General features: G+C 37.5%; 1 protein-coding gene across 1 annotated transcript; it reads left to right on the forward strand.

Moving 5' to 3' along the window:
* The first annotated feature begins 1,034 nt into the window (after window positions 1-1,034).
* On the forward strand, window positions 1,035-23,325 carry LOC110153915 (endothelin receptor type B-like). The gene is made up of 8 exons (XM_020917845.2): window positions 1,035-1,168; window positions 9,494-9,992; window positions 15,312-15,424; window positions 16,460-16,664; window positions 18,908-19,057; window positions 20,185-20,318; window positions 20,424-20,532; window positions 21,526-23,325. Exons 2-8 carry the CDS (start codon window positions 9,600-9,602, stop codon window positions 21,667-21,669), a joined length of 1,248 nt encoding a protein of 415 aa, XP_020773504.1. The 5' UTR covers window positions 1,035-1,168; window positions 9,494-9,599; the 3' UTR covers window positions 21,670-23,325.
* Window positions 23,326-23,596: the final 271 nt, after the last annotated feature.

Consider the following 23,596-nt stretch of genomic DNA (forward strand, 5'->3'; position numbering starts at 1 on the left):
AGGTGCATTTGACAAGGCAAGTCCAGAATGATATGTTTCTGTGCTTTTTTCATGCAGAGGGATACGTATTGAAGAAGTGTGATTCTGGATCTCAGGAGAATAACATTATTGCGTAAGGTTATGCAGGTTAGATAAACGGTTATGGACAAAAGCATTATGAATTCTGTTTTTACGCACGATATATACAGTGCGTATAACCTGCGTTGAATGAGATCCAGCACGGCAACCATTAAAATGTACTGTATTGTAAATCCCTTCACTCCATCTCCCACCACATAACTCACTGTCTACCACTCGGCACCATATCAAAGCCTCTGCGTGAGACGTACGGGGTAATAAAACACCACTATAACGAAACCAACGCAATTTTGCACGTTACATAAACCTCAATGTCCCGTGGAGGAACAGGGCAAGAAGAATACAACACGGGGAAGAATAGGGTAGGTAAATGTGAATGCGTGGTCTGAACATAAGGCACATAAGGCACATATTTGGCAGCGTGTTCGGGCTCGTGCGGTCCGTGTGCAAGTGGTCCCATGATAACACTCCATCACCGCATGTGAAAATGTTTTATTGTCGTCAAACTAGCGTCATTTTAAAATTAAACATGGAAAAACAACTACTGAAAACTTAGAAGAAAAAAAAAAAGAAGAAGAAGAAGAATATATTTTTGTGGGTTTATGCAATAATAACAATAATAATGTATACATTTCTTATCTATAAATTACCAATACAAATTTCTGAAAAGTTTTATTATAGTTTTGCATGTGTTAGATTCGTGTCAATTCATGCATAACTATAGGGCGAATTCAGGTAAAGTGTGACAAACTTTTGTACTAGCACCAGGAAACATCCAAACACCAGTCAGCTTGGATTCTGTGGGTGTCAGATAAAACTTGGGGTCTTACGCCGGGCTAAAGACAAGGATGCTCCGCTCTCGAATCTGATTGGCCGTCTGCGCAGTCTCCGGAGCTGCTCGTATAAAACTGCTTTGAGTCCCTCGCCTTGTCTTCAGAGCAGCAGGAACACCGCGCGCGCAGCAGGACGCGCGGGATGCGTCGTATACTTTTTACGATCTCATTTTAGCGACCAAACGTCTTCAGGAACCATTAACAACGCGCTGGTGGATTAGCTGTTTGGAAAAGTCCTCAGTAAACTTGTGGATTTGGTGAGTAAATACGTTACGTTTGACATGCGTAAAGTCTGATTTGTCTATAAAATTACGGAAGATATATTGATGCGTATGGCTCGTGGTATAACTAGACTCCTACACATTTCAGTCTGCTCTTTGTGGCGTTATCCCAGTAATTAATTTGTATTCTTAGTTTTTATACAGTCCATTTTATCCCGTTGACGTCGTTTAGTCCTCCAAATCATGCTTTAGTTAGTTAGTTAGTATGCTCTATTGACTTATTTGCAGTTTTATTGAATTGATTTTCTGCTCCTGTTTTTATTTAAAGCCAGTAAAAGTTGAAACAGTCCTACTTTGTGCACTCTCTTCTGAATTTTCGACTTTACACGGCCCGTAGCGACATAAATCAGCTGCTAAATGTGTGAATATTATGCGTAACGGACCAAAGCCTGTTGCACATCCAGACGCGCTCAAACTGACAGCGTTAGAAATAGAAAAAAGACATTGTTGTACCCTTCTGTATGCAAAAAGCGTATAAAATGCACATCTGCTGAGAGTGTTAGTGGTGAATATAGTCATCAGTTTTATTTCTCAGCAGTTTGGACACAAAAGAACTGATCAAGATGCTTGTAGATGTATAGGCTGTTGAAAACGTATAAGATAAACATGCGGTATGCTCATTGTCAACAATATTATTTCCCTCTTAATATTTAGCTTCAAAAGATTTAATGGAGGGATTCTAACAATATTGAAACGTTTTACTTCTGTTTGTGCTGCAATTGTTTATTTAAAAAGTTAGTGGTCAGTTATAGCCTACAGTTTGAAAATTGAAGGGGAATTACGCGAAGATTGAGTTTTGTGGGTTTAAAGCTTTTCTCATCTTACATTGTCTTAGATAAATAAATATAGCTTACAGTGCACTTTAAGCTTTGTCTAAATTAAAAGTGCACGATGTAACTTTTTGGTGAAGGGTCTGCTTCATGCTTTTCTCATGAAGATATTTTTCACCACAGTATCATATTACGTTTATACGCTCCACCAGTTCATTTTCATGTGTTTTTATTGCTACAACTTAGTCTTGTCGTGTTACCATTGTATCCATGAATTAGTTAGTGCACTTGTAATTTAGAGACAGCTTTATTGATTTGGACACTGAACAGTCTCTTGATGTAATTCTTTTTTTTTTTTTTTTGTTTTTTTTTTTTTTTGTACTGTTTTTATCTTGATTTATTGGTCCTGTTTTTACATCCGTACTTCTGGTTATGTATTACTTCTCCTTACATTTGTTTTAGTCATTAGTTTCCTGTTTCATTCATTATGTAAAGGTGCGGTAGCTTTTCTGTTCCACCACATCCTTATTGCTTTGCCTGGAAAGTTCTACCAAATGGCATTAAACTGATCTTGCATCTACTGCAGGTGTTTTATTGCTTAATGTGTAACTTGGCCTGATGGCGTCATCTGTGTGTCTCCATTACGATCATTTTAATGCCATACTGTGGAACATTATAAACAGTATAGTAAAATGTCCATGGTGACAAGCTGGTGGTGGACCATTCCTAGAAAAGATGCACATTTACTTCTGAAGTTGTTTGGATATAAATTAATGCATTATTGTCTATGGTCTTATCTCGAGTTTGTTTTTAATTTGTTTTGTATCTTTTTATTGTTAAAGGTGCATTGTGTAACTTTTCTGATGGAGGGTCCGTTATTGCTTCGTCTGAAATTTTTCACAGTATGGTATTAAACCTTTATTATCTACATGGAGACCAAACCAGACCAAGTTACAGGTCATATCTGTGAAGAGGCAACCCCACTCACACTCAGAATTGTATGGTTTCTAGGTATTTTTGAGCTATAAAACAGACTCTAATTGTATAAATCTAAAGTAGAGCTGTTTAATTTCATTCTGTGGAACATTCCAGAAAGAGCAATGACATAGAAACAAGCAGGTCACAAACCCCAAACCAGAAATTTAGAAAGTGCACCTTTAATGCACTCAGTCTCCAACTCATTACTGAATCGCGTTCCATCTCCAGATCTGCTCATTTTCTTGCCAAATTTCCATGTTTGAAGTGAATCCAGCCGCACATAAAGGTCAGAGTTGATTTCTAAGGTAACCTGTAATAGATTAAACGTATTATCGCCAATCAAAAACCAAGAAGACCAATTATTTTATACAGTCCACTCTTAGATGAGACTCTAATGAACCGCCATTTCACATAAGGACTGAAGGATTGGTCCAAAACAGAAACTCGGTTGATAAAATGCAGGAGATCTCAATGGAAAACAGCCAGACTTCCTCTTTTTCCAGTCATTTCATTTTGTTCATGTGACTGTGTGTGCAAAGAGAAAGGCGTCTAGAGGCTTGAGGCAATGATACTGATGCACTGGAGCTGAGTAAATGTGTTGTTCAATTACCAGGAGAGGAGATTATGCAAACTTCTCAAAGAAAGACCCTGTTATAATTAGAAAATAAGATGCTAGAAGAGCTCATGCAGATCACAGAAGCAGGAAGTTTTTCACATCCGATCTGAAAAAAGTGAAGTGAAAGTGAAAAAAGCTAGAGGTCCAAGGAACTCTGTTTTTGAATTGTCTTTATATACACCCACGCATTTCAAAGTAAAATAAATTGCTATGTACCTACCACTGTATTATTATTTCTCTCATTGCTACCCAGATGTTAAAAGATGTACTACTCTATATTGTCTTCCTTTGGGTTAATCATTATTTTGAATACCTTATGTATGGTTTAATAAAATTTTAGAAGTGTTTAGCTCTAATTAAGGTTTATCTGATGGTATTCAAAATTATCTTGGTCCTTGATGTTTTGAGGTTTGAGAACTACTGGTGTAATGTTTAAAAAACTAAACACATTTACACAGAAAATAGTTTGCAAATAAGCAATTCATTTCAGCTGATTTGAATATCGCTTATTGATACTTTGCAGTGACATCATGCTGGGGGTGTTCTACATGTACATATATCTATGGCACAATGTTCAGTAGTTAGGGTAATAACACAATGCACACATTAGCAAACACTGCCAAATACAAAATTAATTGAAACAACATATTTTCAGGAGCCTGTGATCAATACAAGCTTGTATATAACAGCACAAATCAGCTCACTTGTTGTAGTTTCAGGTACATCAGCTTTTACTATAGTCAGATTGTGTTAAAATAAAGCTCAGATTAAAGTCAAACAGCTTCAGTTAGAGCAGTGCCTACAGTTAGCATCACACCCCCAGTGAATGTTGATGACATCAGCTGCAAAGTGTTGATTGCAGCATTTGAATATATCACATTATATTGTATGGCACAGTACGTAAGAAGATGTTTTGTGGAGTCTTTCAGTTTACTCAAATTCCCCTCATCAATCAACTTGCACAATACAGATTACATTATGAACTCAACATTTAGAAAAGGGTTACCCACACAGCCCACTGTTCATATGGTTTCCGCCCCCTGAGCTGTAATGTGCTACAGGCCAATAATATAAAAAACAGATATTAAGTATTGTCAGAGTGAAAATGTATTTCTGTGACTGTGACTGTCTTCCTGCAGTTTCAGCCCATGTTCTGAATGAGTTGGTTTGTGCTGAACTGCCTCTGGGCATGCTGGGAAATGCTGATACACATGACTGAGACAGAGAGAAAGAAAAAGACCGAGCGAGAAAGAGAAAGGAGAAAGGAGAAAGAGATAGACAGCTAGCAGCTGTTCTGGACTCAGCCTTGTTTAACCTCTGTCTGCAACACACTGCAGTTTAGAATGAAAGCTTGAATGAAAGTAGATGCATGTGAAGAGGACTATGCAGTCTGATGAACATATAAGGTCTGGAGACGCTGGACTGGTGGTTTTAGCCAAGGAATCGTGATGTTACATGTCAAATCTAATTGACTGTCATGAATTGTACCTGAACCTTAACTATAGGAGGGTGTCTCCTTGAAGATATTAATGTATTGCCTATAATGTTCCACAGTATGGTAAAACACTTAATCTCCCTGGAGACAAGCAAGCAGTGCCACCAGGACAAATCTACAGGTCAGATCTATGGAGAGACCCCACTTTTAATTGTTATATTAACAATTAAAACACCTGTCATTGAATAAACGCAAGACATGTAGAGTTCATGATTAATGCTGCTATTAAAAAAGCAATAACATCTCCATGGAAACAAGCAGGTGGTGGACAAGCACCAGTAAAGTTACATAGTGCACCTTTAAGTCAGCAGTTAGATCTAGGTCTTTATTTTTAAAGTTTGTCTCAACATCTCTTACTGATATAAATTCTAGATATTTCTTACAGTGAAAGAAAAAAACAAGGATAATGCACAATTGTAAAACCAGTTCATATTTTTTCTTTGTTGAACAAAAAACATCCGTTTAAACCCCATATTGTTTACCTTAATACACTTTTGTCAGTCACTAATCCATGTAAACTGCTTGTTGGCCATTATACTAATCTTCAAGGTAACATCACCATAACCTGGGGCGGTTCACTCAGTTGGTGGGCTTCAGCTCCTACCCTGCAGAGTCTGTTGTTTATTTATAACTCCAAAGAGGGTCAAAATGATTTAGAGAAAATTAAAAAGGGTGCTTTTTCTCGTCTGTAGTCTGCAAACTTCAACAAAAAGAGTGATCACTTTCATCCAGGAGTGACAAAGAGAAATTATCAGGTGTAATGTTAAAGTGCTGGAAAAACAAATCATTGCTTATATCTAAACAGGAAAAGATCTTGATAATGCAATGAAAGCAGAGAGTATGTGTCATCTTTTGGGACATTAAGATTGCTGAGAAGAGAGGATGGAGAGGCTGAAGGGGGTGTTACTTCTGCTGCTGCAGTAGAGATAATGATTTTATATGAATAACTTAAGAGGAGATGGGAGTCTCTTGTTATAGCTGTGCCATGTGACAAAACCAAACCACAAAACCAAATAATAAGCAATCCAATTTCAAGCTTCCAATAATTTCCCTTGTGGATTAGTGATGTTTTATCTCTTAAAGGCCCATATTACACTATATTCTGATCTATGTAAGTATGTTGTTTCCTTATCACAAACAGACCTGGAGTTGTGTTTTGTTTCATTCACACGTGTTTAACCCTTACATATTATTTGGGTCAAATTTGACCCATTTTGACATTCATCAGTAGTAAAAATACCCTATGTGTCTTTATTTTATCCTGAAATGTGATGACTTTTCCTAAATTTTGCCAAAATACACAACAATGAAAATATTTTAAAATGTTACCGTACCTTTTGAAATGGATTTTCGATCTATGAGTGTGGGTCAGATGAAGGAAAATTAAAGTTTTAGTTAGTTTAGTTTTAGATTTTTTGAATCTTGAAACTGTGAAACTGTACAGACCATGGTTGTGTGTATTTTTTATGGGACACTGGTGACAGAGTTCGAAAGTTCACTGTTTTGACACTGCTCCAGGTTCCCAGAATTAGACACCTGTTGGTTAAAAAAACAAAAAAAACAAAAAACAAAAACGCTTTCTTCTCTTTACAGTTTGTAAAGGTTAACATTCAAGCCCTGTATATTTAGGTTCTTCCATCAAATGGCAAAACACCTTGTGATGTCATGTGGTAATACAGGAAGTGCCCCATTATGTTTTTAAACTCCACACACCTTCACTAGAATAATTTAGCCCTGGAATTGCCAATCTCTACTGAACTAAATCTAATAAGCTGTTCATTTGAAAACTGCTGCTGCATGACATCACAAAATGTAACAGAGCATTTTAAGATTTGGTGATGTAGACAGACATAGGCAATAATAAAGTGTCACTCAAACACAATGAAATTAATGAAACAAACCACAACTCCAGATATGTTTTTGATGAGGTAACATTCTAATATGGCTTCAAGCTCACAAGAGTCAAGTTTGCGTAATAGGACCTTTAACTGACTTTAAATGATTTGCTGGTTGTTTCCTTTACCGAAGTTTTTCACAGATAAATTATGATCAAAACAGTGTAAAAACTCTGATATGCGTGTATTTTGCCATCCCATACTTACAGTGTTGTCTTTGTAAATATTGAAACACTTGCTCCTCTCCATTTGCTGGGCTTTCTGCTTCACTTGTGCATTACAGATCCACATGGAAGCAGTAATTGTTTTCGCAGCAGCCTCTGGTATTTTAATGACCCTGACTGTACATGTGTGGCCATTGCAGCCATCACAAAGGCTCCGCTCAGTGTGAAAATCTGGACCGCTTTTTCCATTCGGTATTTTGGATTTCAAACAGAGCTACAAACCGACTGTGTCCATGCTTAATCACAAACCAGAGTTGCGCTGTTTAAACTGTGCATGCAGCTTCTAATCAGATAGAAGCTTAAATTGTGGCTTAAAGGGCTCATATTATGCTCTTTTCTGGTCTGTTATAATGTTTATTCCTTAGGCTGAGTTCTTCTCTCAAGCAGAAAACACTCTGTTCCAGCATGTGATGTCATGTGGTAATACAAGAAGTGCTCCACTGTGTTTTGAAACTCCATACACCTTCACTAGAATCATTTGGATGATTTCAGCCCTGGAATTTTCTTTCTTTAAACGAAAGCCGTCACCTTGAAAACTACTGCTTCATGACATCACAAGGTGGAATAGAGCATGTTGAGCTTTGGAAATATATTAATAGGATTACTCAAACATGTGTGAATGAAACAAAACACAACTCCGGGTATGTTTTTTATGAGATAAAAACAGTATCAATAATGAAATGAGAATGCAAATGTGTCCGTGAAACGAGCAGTTCTGTATTTGCTTATCTTGTTAATAATAAATGAACACGCTTTTTATCTTGGCAAAAGTGTGTAAAGTCTGTCTATATTCCTACACCAGTCGCAGTTGAAAGGAATAGCTTTGGTTTTCTGGGGCACCATGCATTTCAGAGATTATGAGATAGTTCTGGACAACCCTGGACTCCTGGTATTCTTGGTATTAAAATAATTTATTATGTATAGTTAATAAGAATAAAGTTGCAAATGTAGGGGGGCATAAGATAAGTCAAACTCATGGTTGCAATGCCAGGGTTGAAACAATAAATTCAGCTCAAAGCATATGTGCAACTGTAAACTAGTAATGTAATTTAATAACTGTGCTGAGAAAATTGTAAAAGAAAAAAAAAATCACAGTAGATGGATTTTTGAGATGCGAGTCTTTTTATATCAAATGTGGCAGAAGACCTTCTAGAGGAAATAATCTGAGGAAATGAACCAAAAAACATTTCCAAAAGGCCTTTCCTGTTGTGTTCACCTGGCTCCCCCTGGACAGCGCTGTGAAGCTGCAGGACACACAGGACGGACACTTTTGGCTCTTCCTTTTCTCAAACTGTCCTGACACAGATCTGCTGAGCCTTCCTGACCAGTCCTCCTGATAAACTGCACTGAAACAAGCAAAACTAGTATTAAAACTGGATACTCATCTCAATAAAGTTATTAGTGAAAAAGAATCGAAAAAACAGGCCACATGGAGAATCCGTGTATATTTGTTCATTCATTTTTCTAAATAAAACCAAAAGTAAGAAAATGAAAAAACAACTACTTTCTTCATCATTTGTCTCCATAACCAAAATGAAAAAACAGATAATGATTTGTAGTTTTTGTTTTTTTTTTTTTTTTTTCAGTTTTCGATTTTGTGTTTAAATGAAGAATGGAAAAAATGGATGGACTGTCGTTTCCTGTTTCCGGAATGATGCCGGACTGAACCAGGACCGAACCAGGACTGAACCAGGACTAAAACAGGACAAAAACAGGACTGAACGCAGGACTAAAACAGGACTACACCAGGACTAAACCAGAACTGAACACAGAACTAAAACAGGACTTTACCAGGACTAAACCAGGAACTGAACCAGGAATGAACCAGGACTGAACCAGAACTGAACGAGGACTGAACCAGGTCTAAACCAGAACTGAACCAGTACTAAACCGGGTATCAGTCTCAGTCCTGGTCTTGGTCTTGGTCCTGGTCTCAGTCCTGATCACCCTACAGTCTACGCACCTCCGGGTCCTGGTTTAGTCCTGGTTCAGTCCGGAATTGCAGTTTAAGTCACGGAAATGGAAAACAGCCGTTATCCCTTTTTTTCTATTATTCATTTAAACACAAAATCGAAAACTGAAAAAACAAATTGTTATCCGTTTTTTCATTTTGGTTTTGGAGACAAATAATGAAGAAAATTGTTGTTTTTTTCATTTTCATATTTTTGGTTTTATTTTGAAAAACAAATGAACAAATGATACACAGATTATGGAGCTTTTTCCTGAAATTAAGTTCAAATTTTACTATCATGACAACCTCAAATCACAGAAATAAACTTATTACACTGCATCATCCTAATCATTATTTATTTTTTTCTTTCAGGTCTTTGCCCTCAGACCTACAGCTCAACTCTGCTGTATGAAGGAGTCTGCATGTAACTTCTTGCTCCACTCTTTCCCTGTGTGTTTGATTGTCTGCTTGAACCAAGATGAGGCTGGCCACTCTGCTCTGCCTCGTCAGTGTTTTAACCTTCGGGGCTGAATGCACTCGAATTATCCGGGACTCCCAAACCTCCCAAACCCCTGTATCAGACCCCCCCTCCAACATCACAGCTGTGGAACCACCTGCTCCCCCCAGCCGTCCCAAAGGAGCCTTCCCCCCCATGTGCATAAAACCAACGGAGATCAAGAATGCCTTTAAATATGTCAATACAATCGTCTCCTGTCTCATTTTTGTGGTGGGAATCATTGGGAATTCGACACTGCTCCGGATCATCTACAAAAACAAATGCATGAGGAATGGGCCCAATGTGCTGATCGGGAGTCTGGCTTTGGGAGACCTGCTCTACATCATCATAGCCATCCCCATCAATGTGTTCAAGGTAAGCACGGGATTGCATTCGTATCATAGACTGTATATATATGAATGGACATACTGTAGCTAACCTGTTAGACACCACGTTCCAAATAGGAAGTGAGCATGGTTGCACTTCTGGCTGCATCGATTCTGGTTGTAATTGACTTTATATTGAAAAATTGTCACCCCTTTCTCTGTAACTGCTGCAGTGAGCCTCGTCATTTTGGCTGTAAAATTCTGAAATAGCCCACTCCACGTAATCCTAGAAGTGTTTTAATTTTGATATGTATGTATAAGTGATTAACAATTTAATGTATCTTTTGAGTGTGAAAAAGTCCTCAAATTGTTTAGTTTTGTCTTTAGTGTAGTATAGTTTATTTTGAACAATGTACAGAGACATAAAAGAGCTCATGGCAGGGTGATAGTAGCTCAGTTGGTAGAGCATTTATCCACTGGCCTGAAGGTTGGCAGTTTGAATCCCACTCTCAACATAAACATCATTAGTTAAGTGGTCAGATTCACTGACCCGCAGGTTGGCGGTGCAATTTCAGCTCCCATAGATGAATGCTGCCGTTGTGTCCTTGAGCAAGACACTTAACCCACCTCACCTCCAGTGTCTGCGAACACTGGTGTATGAATGTGTGTGTGACTGGGTGAGTGGTTCCTTGTTGTAAAGTGCTTTGAGTGCCTTGGAGGTGGAAAAGTGCTGTAGAAAATTGTGACCATAAAAACAGAGATGTTCCACACTATATAAAAGTGAAACAGCTAGTTTCCAGATGTTGCATAAGAGGAAGCTGAAACCAAAGAGTAAGTGGCTTCTATGCAAAGTTAACCTTTTGAGTTTTCTGCCATGTTATAAAGTCTCAGTCCCGGTCTGGTCCCGGTCTCAGTCCCGTCTCAATCCTGGTCTCAGTCCCGGTCTGGTCCCGGTCTCAGTCCTGATCACCTGACAGTCTAAGCAGGTGCACCTCTGGGCCTGTCTTGTTTTAGTGCTGGTTTAGTCCTGGGTCAGTCTCGGTTCAGTCCTGGTTCGGTACCTGTTCAGTCCTGGTTCAATCCCAGTTCAGTCCGGCATCGCAGTTTTAAGTCAGGGAAATGGCCGTTATCCATTTTTTCCATTATTCATGGAGCTTTTTCCTTGGTATTGAAATTAACTTAATTTTTTTACTATCATGACAACCTCATATCACAGAACAAAGAGTAAGAGGCTTTTATGCAAAATTAACCTTTGAGTTTTCTGCCATGAAGTTCCTTCCTTGTCAAAATCATACATTTGAGTTTAGCTTTATTAACATTGGACTTTTATCTGGGTTTTTGCTGTCTCTGAGCTCATAAAATGTTTTGAATACATTTTATGAGGGGCGGAGAAGAACTGAAAATGCATTTAATTTTGATTTTGAAGTCTGCGGATAAGTCCACAGTCCTCTGTCTGTAAAAGAATATGGTTTGAAGCAGAGTTCAGACTTTGAAATGAAGAAATTTGTCTATAAAATCATGATCAATCAGTATGTGGAAAAACATTGTGACAGGGCTTTTGCCATATTACGAAGTCATAGAGAATCTTCTGTGTAAAACGAGCAAGTAACGTTTATTTGTAGAGCACAGTTTGAACACAACGTAATTATTTTGCAAAACATGATTAAAGGGCCCATATTACACTATTTTCTGATTTATGTTATACTGTTGTTTCCTCATCAAAAACACACCCGGAGTTGTGTTTTGTTTCATTCACACATGTTTAACACACAAACTCTGCTTATTTAGGCTTTTAGGAGTTCTTCTCTCAAACAGAAAACACTCTGTTCCACCTTGTGATGCAAATACAGGAAGAGCTCCACTGTGTTTTTAAACTTCATACACCTTCGCGAGAATGATTTAGGTCATTTCAGACCTGGAATTGCCAGTCTCTGTTGAACAAAAGATAAAAGATAACTGTTAACTTGAAGGAGATGTAGACAGACTGACGATGAAAGGATTATTCAAACGTGTGAATGAATCAAAACACTACTGCGGGCATGTTTTTGAGCCGTTAACAACATTCTTAACACGGCTTAAAGCTCACAAGAGTCACTTTTATGTAATATAGGACCTAAAAGGAGTGGAAAATAAATGGCACTAAAATTTTATCACTTCACCTCAAAGTGTAAATAACTCAAATGGAAACAACTCCATGTTATCCCTCTGTACTGGCTTCATGAAACTCATTTGCAGACTCCACATATTACTATAAACCCTCTTAATTTACAAGTCACATTTTACACCTAATCAAACCATCCAATAAAGTTGTGTTTTTCCATTTAGCACTGCTCTTGAAGTTGCCAGTGTCTTTTATTGTAAGTTGAAAGCCGTAATTCTCCCCTTGTACAACAGAGCCATGTGGGACCCTCTTTGAGCCCGTTGCATGGTGGGCTGCGTTTGATTAAACTTTTGTTACTGCGGTCGCGTGCGGACATTTTAAGTGATGTTTTTGGTTTCCTGTTTCCGAGCGACTTTTCCGACTAAACTCAACGCCAAGGACAGACTCAATAAACAAGAGACTTACTGGGATGAGTGATGCAAAACTCTGTACTCGAACTTTTACACAGGAAATCTTTGGCTTTTAAAATTTAAGTGGTCTAAATCTCGACAAAACTGCAAAACTAAAGCCTAAATGTGGTCTATGGATCTATAAAGTTTAAACCAGGTCCAAACTAAACCAAACTAAACTAAACTTAAAGGCCCTGTACTGTGCGATTTTCTGACCTATGTTATAATCTTGTTTCCTCATCACAAACATACCTGAAATTGTGTTTTGTTTAATTCACACGTTTAACACACAAACCTTGCATATTTAGGTGAAGTTCTGATTTTGAATTTCACTATAATAATAACTTAACTATAATTTGGATTATTTCAGTCCTGGAATGGCTACTCTTTATGTTCTTAATTTGACAACTCCCACTACATGACATCACAAGCTGGAATAGAGCATTTTGAGCTTTGGAGATGAGAGAGTAATAATGCAGGGTTACTCAAACATGTGCAGTAGTAGTAGTTTTATTTGGTCATTTTGCAGCACTACTAAAATAAGCAAAACAATACATAGACTACAACCAAAACCAAAAAAAATGACAGAATTCCAAGAAAGAAATGCATCGTATGAACAGCAAGTTTGCATTTACAATTTCACTTACAAGAAACAAAATAAAACTAAACTTAATGCAGAATTCATTCATTTCAGAGCTCAAAACATAAGACTTTATACTCTATACTCATATACTAACCCCTCGAACAGAAATACAATCACTTTTTATTTTTTTAGTTCTTATTTCCATTTTTTTTTAAGATGCTAGTTTTGTTTTCGTTTATGATCGTACAAACTAATAATAATGATAAAGCACCACAAAATTTATCATTTAAGATGGTATCAAAATAAAAGGTAATGTTAAAGAAAAGAAAAGCATGTGTTTAGTTAATAGTTGTGGTTTACTTGTGAACAATATATTGAGTCTTCTAGGTATTTCTGTAAGATTTGATTTTTATATTATTTTTTGAAGTGCACCAAATTAGTACAAGCTTTGTGTGAATGAAAAGAATAAGATATAATATAAGACTTTTAACTTGGACTAAAATAAAACCTATATCCTACACTAGCCTAACACTACTCTATTTCAAGAATACACTAACAAAAAATAGGAATAAATAGGACTAAAACAGCTCTTAAAGTTCATCTTTAAGAACTTTAAGAGCGTACATCTTCCACCATCTTGTCTCCACAGATGTTATTGCTTTGTCTGAAATGTTCCACAGTATGGCATTCAGCTTCTCCATGGAAACAAGCGGGTGATGCCAACAATGGATGTATTTTCACTTGTATTTTTTTTATATATTCTTTGAAATGATCCAGGAGTGTTTCAGTGACCACCAATGAAACATTGTATTCTTTCCAATAAAAACACTTGTATGATGACAAAATGCAAGATAGACAGTGTTGGGAAGGTCACTTTTAATATGTATTCCCCTACAGATTACAGATTACATACCCCAGAATGTAGTTTGTAACGGAATCCATTAAGTTACTTAAAATGAGTAACGTAATCTGAATACTTTGGATTACTTGATTGCTGTAGAGAAGCAAAGACTAGGATATCGTAGCATAAGATGTTTTGTTTGCTAAAAGAAAATAAAAAACCCAGACTTTACTGAACTGTATTAAAAATATTATTAATAGAAGAGGAGGAGACATGTTCACGCAGCATGGTTTAGTCTGGTTAAATCCTATTAGATTCTGTTTTAGACCTGTTTTAGACCTGTTTTAGTCCTGGTTTAGTCCTGGTTTAGTCCTGGTTTGGGAGGGGGGGGGGGGGGGGGGGGGGGATATAGCCCAAAATGTGAAAACAGGAAAATGCCGCCGTGTAATCCATTTATTTCAACAAAGTAACTCTAATCCAATTACCACTCACTGAAACAGTAACTGTAACGGAATACAGTAACTCATAATTTGTACTCTGATTACGTAACTCTGGTACATGTAATCTGTTACTCCTCAACACTGAAGATAGATAAGTTTAATGCCGCACCATGGAACATTTCAGTACCAAAAGCTTGAAAATGCATAAGTCTTTCTATAAAGCAAATAAATTGTGTAATACATGAAGACTATGTATGAAACAATAGCCAAATACTGTGTGCTGTTGCAAGAAAAACAACATCATATAAAAGCAATAAACATTTCCCTATTTCCAAATCAGAATCACTTTGAACCAAGAATGCCTCTCCTTCTGTATCCAGCCCTTTGCTTTCTAGTGGTCGTTGTATTTCTGTACCTCTCAGACTCATCAATGTTCAGACAGTCTCGAGTATTTGAACGATCGTGTGGATGGGAAACTGCTTGAGGTGGAGTGGCCCTGATTTGTTCCAGATTCAAAACCAGTGTGATTGTTTGGCAGTGAAGGAGCTGACAGATACAAAGGACCTCATTTAAATCTCATGTAGTTTATGAATGACGACGTGGGGAGGGAGAGTTTTGGTTTTTGTGAATGGCACGAATAGAAGATGTAATGAAATGATGATTTTGTGAATAATAAGAAGAGCTGTAAAATGGTCAGCAGTCTAGTTTTGTATTATTATCTATAGTACTGTTGTTTTCATTTATACTTAACATTAAGTTCTGTCAGATTTAAAGCGGACCACCAATAACCGATCAAAGCTAGGCAAACTCTTTCTCATATTATCAGTGCTCATTCATAATAAACTGCTCTAGAAAAAGTTACTGAAGAGCCCCCTTAAACTTCTTGAAATGTCTTCTTTCCGTGCAAAATGTAGAAATGCATACCTTATTTCTCATATTGTGTTTCTCTTGCAGCTGCTGGCAGAAGATTGGCCGTTTGGGGTGTACATCTGTAAACTCATGCCCTTTGTCCAGAAGGCCTCAGTGGGCATCACCGTCCTGAGTCTGTGTGCTCTCAGCATCGACCGGTGAGTGGGACAGACTAAGTGATAAGTGCATAAACAGAGTCATAAGGTGCTGTTGTCATGGGAACTGGCTGGGAGCTATGTTGGCATGGATTGTTGGATTTTGGGCAGATTTTTATGGGAGTCACAAGATTAATAAAAGTACATGAAAATAGCTTAATTGTGTTTCTTTTGGATCATGGTCCCTCTGATCCCTCATTCAGATTTAGCATTTTGCTTGCAATTTAAATAATCTTAAAAGTCTTGAAATTAAATAATAATCAGATTTTGGTGTGCAGTCAAATAAAGCCAGTGTGGCATTAAATCTAAATGTGGCATTGCCAAAAGAATACCTTGAAAATATGCATTTTTATAAGCAGGCCCGTCTCTCCACAGATCTGGTCTATAACTTGGCCTGGTGGTGCCCTCTTTTTATCTTCATGGAGACAAAGCAATAGCATCTCCAATAAGGTTCATTTGATCTTGCAATAATTTATGTTATTAGTTTCTTTTTTCAGACCAAGAGTTTGTTTTCATATCTGACAGTTTGGACTGCTCACTAGTGGTCTTCCTCAGAGTGCTCACGTGGTGTTGCTGTGACGTGTCCAGTCAGCTGATTTATACAGATTTTGATGCTGTCTTCCTACTGGAGGAGGCAGGATGACAGCGTCATCTGCAGCTGACCAGACATGTCACAGCAACGTCACGTGAGCACTCTGAGGAAGACCACAGTGAGCAGTCGAAACTGTCAAATATGAAAACAAATTCTTGGTCTGAAAAAAGAATCTAATAACATAATATCATCTCCATAGAGACAAGCAGATGGCACACCTTCCACCAGAAAAGATCCATAATGAATCTTTAAATATTCTGTTATATGTCTGGAGTTAGTATCTTTTTACCTTTATACTCCAGACTTGTGAATCTGGGGTGTAAAGGAAACTCATTTTAATTTTGATATTATTAGAGATATTAATCTACTTCTTTGCAGTGCATTACCTAGATTTGTTTTGCCATGAAAAAGACAAAACAAATGTGATCCCTCCTCTCTCTTCACAGGTACCATGCAGTGACGTCATGGAGCCGTGTTAAGGGCATGGGGATTCCTCTGTGGAAGGCGGTGGAGGTGACGTTGATCTGGCTCCTGGCTGTGCTCCTGGCTGTTCCTGAAGCTTTAGCCTTTGACATGATGGAGTTCCCCTACAGAGGAACCAAGCTCAGGGTTTGTCTGCTGCACCCGGAGCAGACCACCAGCTTCATGAAGGTACCTGGAAATGAATGGAAAGCTCTCTGTACCACTGTATAAAGAAGTGGGCTGAGGGAGTGTGCTGTCACCCTTAGCAGCTCCAGTCAAAAGAAGCTCAGGAGATGATTTTGGAGCAGAGATCCATATTAGGGATAAGAATTTATTAACAGACAAAATAGTGAAATAAAAACACCAAGATCATAGAGAGCGGGTTAATTAACATTTTAAGACCAAGATGACAAGGGTCAGCAGCAGTTACAGAGAGAGGGGGCAATTTTTTATTTATTTATTTTTTTATGTAAAGTTAATTGGAGCTGGAAGCGCTCTTCCCACAAGGCCACTACCGAGTTAGCTATGTCCATTTATATAAACAGTCTATGGTCCACTACATTAAAAAATGTCCTATGGTAGACAAAACTAAATTTAAAAAGGTTAGTGCTTTAAGGGGGAAAAGTTAAAGTAAATATACAAATTTTGCTAAATAAAGCTATATCACATAGAATCCCATATCAGCCCCAAAGCAAACAATATGGCCCAGCCCTATCCTTTAGATTACGTATATTATGTATATTGCATGTTTATAATGTCATTAACCTGTAACCTGTAAAGAAAATGTTTTAAATGTTGTGTCTCTAATAAACTGAAATTATCCTGATTTCAAGAATTGATGAAAATAGTAGTAGTAATAGTAATAGTTCTGATTTGGTAATTTTAGTTTTAAATAAACAGGTCATGCTTTTGTTCTCAGATTTTAATTTCAAGCAGTAAGTAAGTTTACAAAAGTTTAACTTTTCATAATGTCAGTACATCTGATTTGTTTTTTCTAAACACCCCATTACCATATTCTTGAAACTAATTCACTTGGTAATGAATAATATCTTGGCCCAAATTTCAGTTTTTATCACGTTAAGATCTGTACCGCACATGTCAAGAGAAAAAAATATATATCTGAGGAAACAATCGGGTAATGAACTACATCAAATCTGTTAAGGATATTGTGTGGATTGAAATTGAGATTAAAATGTTCTTGGAAATACATCTGGTGACAAAATGACCATATCAAATGCACAGTACTTATCTTTGTTTTGTTTTGTTTTTTGTTTTTTTTGTTTTTTGTTTTAAATTCAGCCAAAAATTTGTTGCTGATTTGAAAACACTCATTTCAGAGCATGCCTCATCTGGGACGCACACTAACTGAGAAACATGTGTCATATTACTGTGTATTATATTATGTAACTATTATTATATTTTATTACAAGGGCAAAATCACTCAGTGGCTATGGAGAAATTTAAAGTTCTTAAATGACGAAAAATCTTGTGAGCTTGAAGCCATGTTAAAATGTTATTACCTCAGCAAAAACACATGTTGTGCTTGGTTTCATTCATACTTGTATGAATAACCATTTATTATTAGTCTGCCTGCTTCTCCAAAGCTTAAAACGCTCTGTTCCTCCTTGTGATGTCATGTAGTCGTATAGTTTTCAAGTTAGCAGCTTTTTACCTTTTGTTTAGTTCGGCAATTCCAAATGATTCTAGTGAAGGCGTATGGAGTTTTAAAAAACAGCGGGACACCTCCTGCAGCACTTCCACATGACATCACAAGGTGGAACAGAGTGTTTTCTATTTGAAAGAAGAACTCAGCTTCAGTATGCAGGATTTGTGTGTTAAAAATGTGCAAGTGAAACAAAACATAACTCCAGATATGTTTATGACAAGACATTATAACATAGATCAGAATGGTGTAATATGGGCCCTTTAAACAGAAATCCAATAACCTAAAGGCAGATTTTTTTGTAGTACTGCACTACACTGTATCATTCAAAATGTCACTTCCGATTTCCATTACACAAACATGGACCATAAACTATCTAAATATTTTAGTTTGAGTTTTCAAATAATAATTATAACAATACCCAGTAAAGACAGGAGGTCTTTCACAGTCAAAACGTGGAGTCATGGGGCATTTTGGCTTGTCAGCTCTTATTATTGCTGACATGAAAACTAATTGAAAACAGGCTGATTTCTGTTACTCTTTTACTTTATGTAACTCTGTCACAATGTGCAAATATTACACAATTTTAGGAGAGAAGAGGTGGAAAGTTCAGGTAAAGAAGTTATAAACACTACTGAGAGAGCAGGTGGCGGATCCTCCACCAGAAAAGTTACATATTACAGGTTTAAATAAGCAACTAAACATGCATGTGATTAATAAAGTACAGTATAATGTGTAATGTACATAAATGTGTCTGTTGTCTTCACAGTTTTACCGTAACGCGAAGGACTGGTGGCTGTTTGGGTTCTACTTCTGCTTCCCTTTGGCCTGTACTTTCATCTTCTACACTCTGATGACCTGTGAGATGCTCAGTCGTAAAAAGGGGATGCGCATCGCCCTTAACGACCACATGAAGCAGGTATTGACCCCAAACCATCACTTTACTTTTAGGGAGGTCACTCTTTAACTGTTAGTGTTAAGGTTCCGGCTCCTACAGATGAATGCTGTCGTTGTGCCCTTGGGCAAGACACTTAGCCCACCTCGCCCCCAGTGTCTATGTGCACTGGTGTATGAGTGTGTGTGTGAATGGGTGTGTGGTTCCTTGATGTAAAGTGCTTTGAGTGCCTTGAAGGTGGAAAAGCGCTCTATAAAAATGTGAACATGTGGACAATACAATTTTACACATATTATTTATTGAAGACATTTTGAGACCATGAAACTCTTGATTCACTTTAATTAATTATTCAACAAATGACGTTCCAAAATCAAATATTCTGAATTGTAAAGTAAAATTATAGGTACACTGTGTAGCCTGATTTTTAAAAAATGGTACAACAGTCTCAACTGAACCTGAGTTGCCAGAGCCTTAACCTGCTTATAGAGAAACACATACAAGTTTCTCATTCTCATTCTCAGTATATGTACAGGCCGTGCCTCATGTGAAAACTCAGAACCTCCAGAATTCCCTCCCTGAGCTGCAGAGGCTGCACTAGCACTGACTCATGACGGGCTGCTGGTGCTGGAGTTTAGGTAGTGACCATTCAGATCAGAGAGAGGCATTTTAAGTTTAAACCAACTGGAACAACATTGAAACTGGCAACCTAAATGAAAGAATCATGTGACTCTCATTCTGCTTTCTGATTGGATAATCATCTTGAGAAACAGAACACCAAAAGATAGCATTTTGGACTTGAACATTACAATTGTTACCGGTAAAAGCTGTATTTGATTTGAATGTGTCTACCCTGCATTTGGGGACTCGGGTCATATTTGTGAATTTTCTAGTTTATGTTTAGTTATTAAATATTTAAATCTAAATCTTATACATAGTCTCTTTAATGTGACATTAACATCAGTATAAAAAGGAACAGTTGAAGGATTTTTTGAGAGTTTAGATAATTTTTTGCTCAAACATATTTATGCTTAAAACTCTCACTATTCTCAAGACCTGCACAATCTCAATTTTCACAATTTATCTGAGTAATCTTGACATCCCTGCTTTCTACCACGTCCCAAAGTTTATTCATATCATGTTTTTCGTGACAGAGACGGGAAGTGGCCAAGACCGTGTTCTGCCTGGTGCTGATCTTTGCTCTGTGCTGGCTTCCCCTTCACCTCAGTCGCATTTTAAAGAAAACTATCTACGACCAAAATGACCCAAACCGCTGTGAACTGCTCAGGTATACAGGTCCCATGATAACGCGCAATGAAAATACCGTGAAATCCTATTGTTTTTAGCTTCCTGTTGCTATACTGTAACCACCATCATGTGTCTTGTTCGGCAGTTTCCTGTTGGTGATGGATTACATTGGGATCAACATGGCGTCTCTAAACTCCTGCATTAACCCCATCGCCCTGTACTTTGTCAGTCAGAAGTTTAAAAACTGCTTCCAGGTAACAGAGGTCATGCCATTTTCATTGGAAGAGCTGACATGTACGATAAGCTAATATTCAAGAGATAAGAAATACAAAAACAGTGATAGTAAAAGGTTAAGTTCTACCCAGATTTACAGTAACTTTAGTCAGCATGCATTTTATTCAGGAAATCTCCATTAAATTACAATGAGACAGTGTAATCCTTCATTTATCCAGGATTGACTCAATTTATGAGAAGGACCACCGTTGAAACCTTTTCTACATTTATACAATTACAAACACAAAAGATCAACTTGACTTTAAAGGGCCTATATTATGCTATTTTCTGATCTAACACACAAACCCTTTGTCTCAAACTGAAAACACTCTGTTCCATCTTGTGATGTCATTTCATAATACAGGAAGTGCTCCATTGTGCTTTCACTAGAATCATTTGGATAACGTAAACCTTGGAATTTCCAATCTCTACTGAACTAAAGGTAAAAGGTAACTAAGTGTAAAACTACTGCTTCATGACACCACAAGGTGGAAAAGAGCATTTTTAGCTTTGGAGATGTAGGCCAACTAATAATAAAGCATTACTAAAACATGTGCGATGAAAGAAAACACAAATCCGGGTATGTTTTCGAGGTGGTAACAACATTATAACATGATTTAAAGCTCACAAGAGTCAATTTCACATAATATAGGACTTTTAAATGTAAACTAAAATACAATTTCCAACTTTTCACCGCCAAAGAAAAGTTTTGTTAGATTCTAAGTACCATCAGATCTAAACGTATAAGGTCTAGAACTGGACTATTCCAAGTCTAATCTACCGCTAAACCAGGTCTAAACGTGGACTATATAATTTCCACTGTAGTTCTAAAAAAGAAATTATTCAAAAGAGAACGAAAAGTGGATAAAATAGACTCTAAATTAGGCAAGCCCACAAACTGAATTACAAACCAGAGACAGAGACTGTATTTGACTCTATGTCTCTAATATGTCTGATTTATCTCTGTGTTCCAGTCATGCCTGTGCTGCTGGTGCTACAGGACCTCTCCTTTGGACAAAAGAGGTTCTGGGCGCAGTTGGAAAGGCTCATGTCACGGAAACGGACTCGATCGCTCCAGCTCTCGCTCCAGCTCCCAAAAATACTCCTCCTCTTCGTAAAAAACAGGACTGACTTCACCTATGAGAGAAACCACAGACTCTGGGCAGCCCCAAACTACCAACCCAACGATATAGGTGAAACTGGGGTCTACTATATTCAAAAAAACTGCATTTGAAACACTGAGAAGTAGAGCAAAGGACTTAAAATTTCCCAGTGGACTTGCAAAAAAGACATTGTAAACCACACAAGAATTATATATATGATCAACTTCTTAATATACAACCCAAAACTGACTCAACATTCTTCTATCTATCAGAACCAGCATTTTAACTTCTTCACCATGTACTGCTACAGTTTCTTAGCTGTGGGACTGGACCATGCAAGAATGGCAATCATACTACAATTTCTTGAATGGACCATTTTTTATACTGGCCACTGCAAACCAGAAATGACGCACAAGAACTGGGTTTTGGAGATGTTCAGACACAGTTTTCAAGACATCCAATTTGTCTAACCTGCTTTATTTTTTCACAGTTTCTCTATCTATATAAAGCTACACTGCATAATATTACTGATGGACAGCACAACACCTGCTTGTCTCCATTAAGATGTTATGTCTGGCTTAGAATGCTCCAGAGTATGGTATTAAGCACATTTATCTCACAATTACCAATTTTTATATTGCTCAGAAATGCAGGGGAGATAGTAAAGTGTTTGTCCACTGATGCTAAGGTTGGTGCTTCAAATCCAGCTCCCACAGATGAATACTGTTGTTGTGTCTTTGGGCAAGACATTTGACCCGCCTTGCCCCCAGTGTCTGTGTACTACACTGGTGTATGAGTGTGCGTGTGTGAATGGGTGAGTGGTTTCTTGACGTAAAGCAATTTGAGTGCCTGTCCACGTGACAACATTTTTTGGTCGAAACGGTGAAGTTTGTATTCGTTTTGGCCTTTCATTCACATGGAGCCGATGTTTCGGGTGGACGAAAACAGTGGAGTGGAGAAATCTGAGAACGCCAGCGTTGCTTTGTTGTGTGGACAAGCAAACCACAGCTTTTGGAAAACGTTGACATCCTGTCATCTGCAGAGTCCTCCTGCTGCAGCCCTCGAACTAGCCTCCATGGACGTCAAGACCATTGCCAAAATGGGACAGGTGTAGCCTACGGAGCCGCTCCCGTCACCCAGCAACCAAGACATGCTGCTAGAGCTAATGCACGCACCTTGCAGATAACACACATGGACCAATAACAAAGATTACTCACGGGTGATCAAACTGTTGGATTTTAAGACCAAGTTATTCTAATAATTCTCATCCAAATTTTATGCCTAAAAATAAAAACTTATGTTTAACTTTTGCAAAACAAAATGGCTATATTTCTAGGATACGTCTAAAATAGGCAAAATTACCTTAAAGTTAAAATACAGGTGTGGCAGATGAATTACATAATTTTCACTCAGTGCTCCATTGTCGTCTGGATGTGAATATTTATTGATCTGACACGTGTGTGGACGCACATTTTTTTCAACTCGCAAAAATTAAAAAATCCAGGAGTGTTGTTGTGTGGACATAGCCTTAAAGATGGAAAATTGCTATCTGACTATTTACCATACCATGTAACTCGGACTAATGGTGTTACTCACATGCCTGTCTTTATGTTTAATGCCATACTGTGGAACATGCAAACATGCAAAACATTAACGTCACCATGGAGTACTCTGGGGGGTGATATATTTTGTGTTTATATAGAAACTACCCATCAAAGTTTATTTGTGAATAGTATTATTACAAGTGGCAGATCTAATTATAATGTAAACTAGAGCTCCACACGCGTACATACAACACAATACAACATATTATCACTGATTAGCTTAGATACCTCATGAGACAGACATTTCCCAACAAAGCTAAGAAGAATAATAATGTTCATTACAAAGCTAAGTTGTGGTTTTGGTAACTTTGCCTGATAAGATAAAAGCACTTACAAGC

The sequence above is a fragment of the Boleophthalmus pectinirostris genome, unplaced genomic scaffold, assembly GCF_026225935.1.
Source record: "Boleophthalmus pectinirostris isolate CB_2022bp ecotype Guang Dong unplaced genomic scaffold, ASM2622593v1 HiC_scaffold_23, whole genome shotgun sequence".
Classification (NCBI taxonomy): domain Eukaryota; kingdom Metazoa; phylum Chordata; class Actinopteri; order Gobiiformes; family Gobiidae; genus Boleophthalmus; species Boleophthalmus pectinirostris.

Excerpts from the sequence above, each read along its gene's own strand:
- LOC110153915 (XM_020917845.2), top strand. The coding sequence starts at position 9,600 with ATGAGGCTGGCCACTCTGCTCTGCCTCGTCAGTGTTTTAACCTTCGGG. Across the intron at positions 19,058-20,184 it reads TTAACGACCACATGAAGCAG|AGACGGGAAGTGGCCAAGAC; the intron begins GTATTGACCCCA and ends TTTTCGTGACAG. Across the intron at positions 20,533-21,525 it reads AGTTTAAAAACTGCTTCCAG|TCATGCCTGTGCTGCTGGTG; the intron begins GTAACAGAGGTC and ends TCTGTGTTCCAG.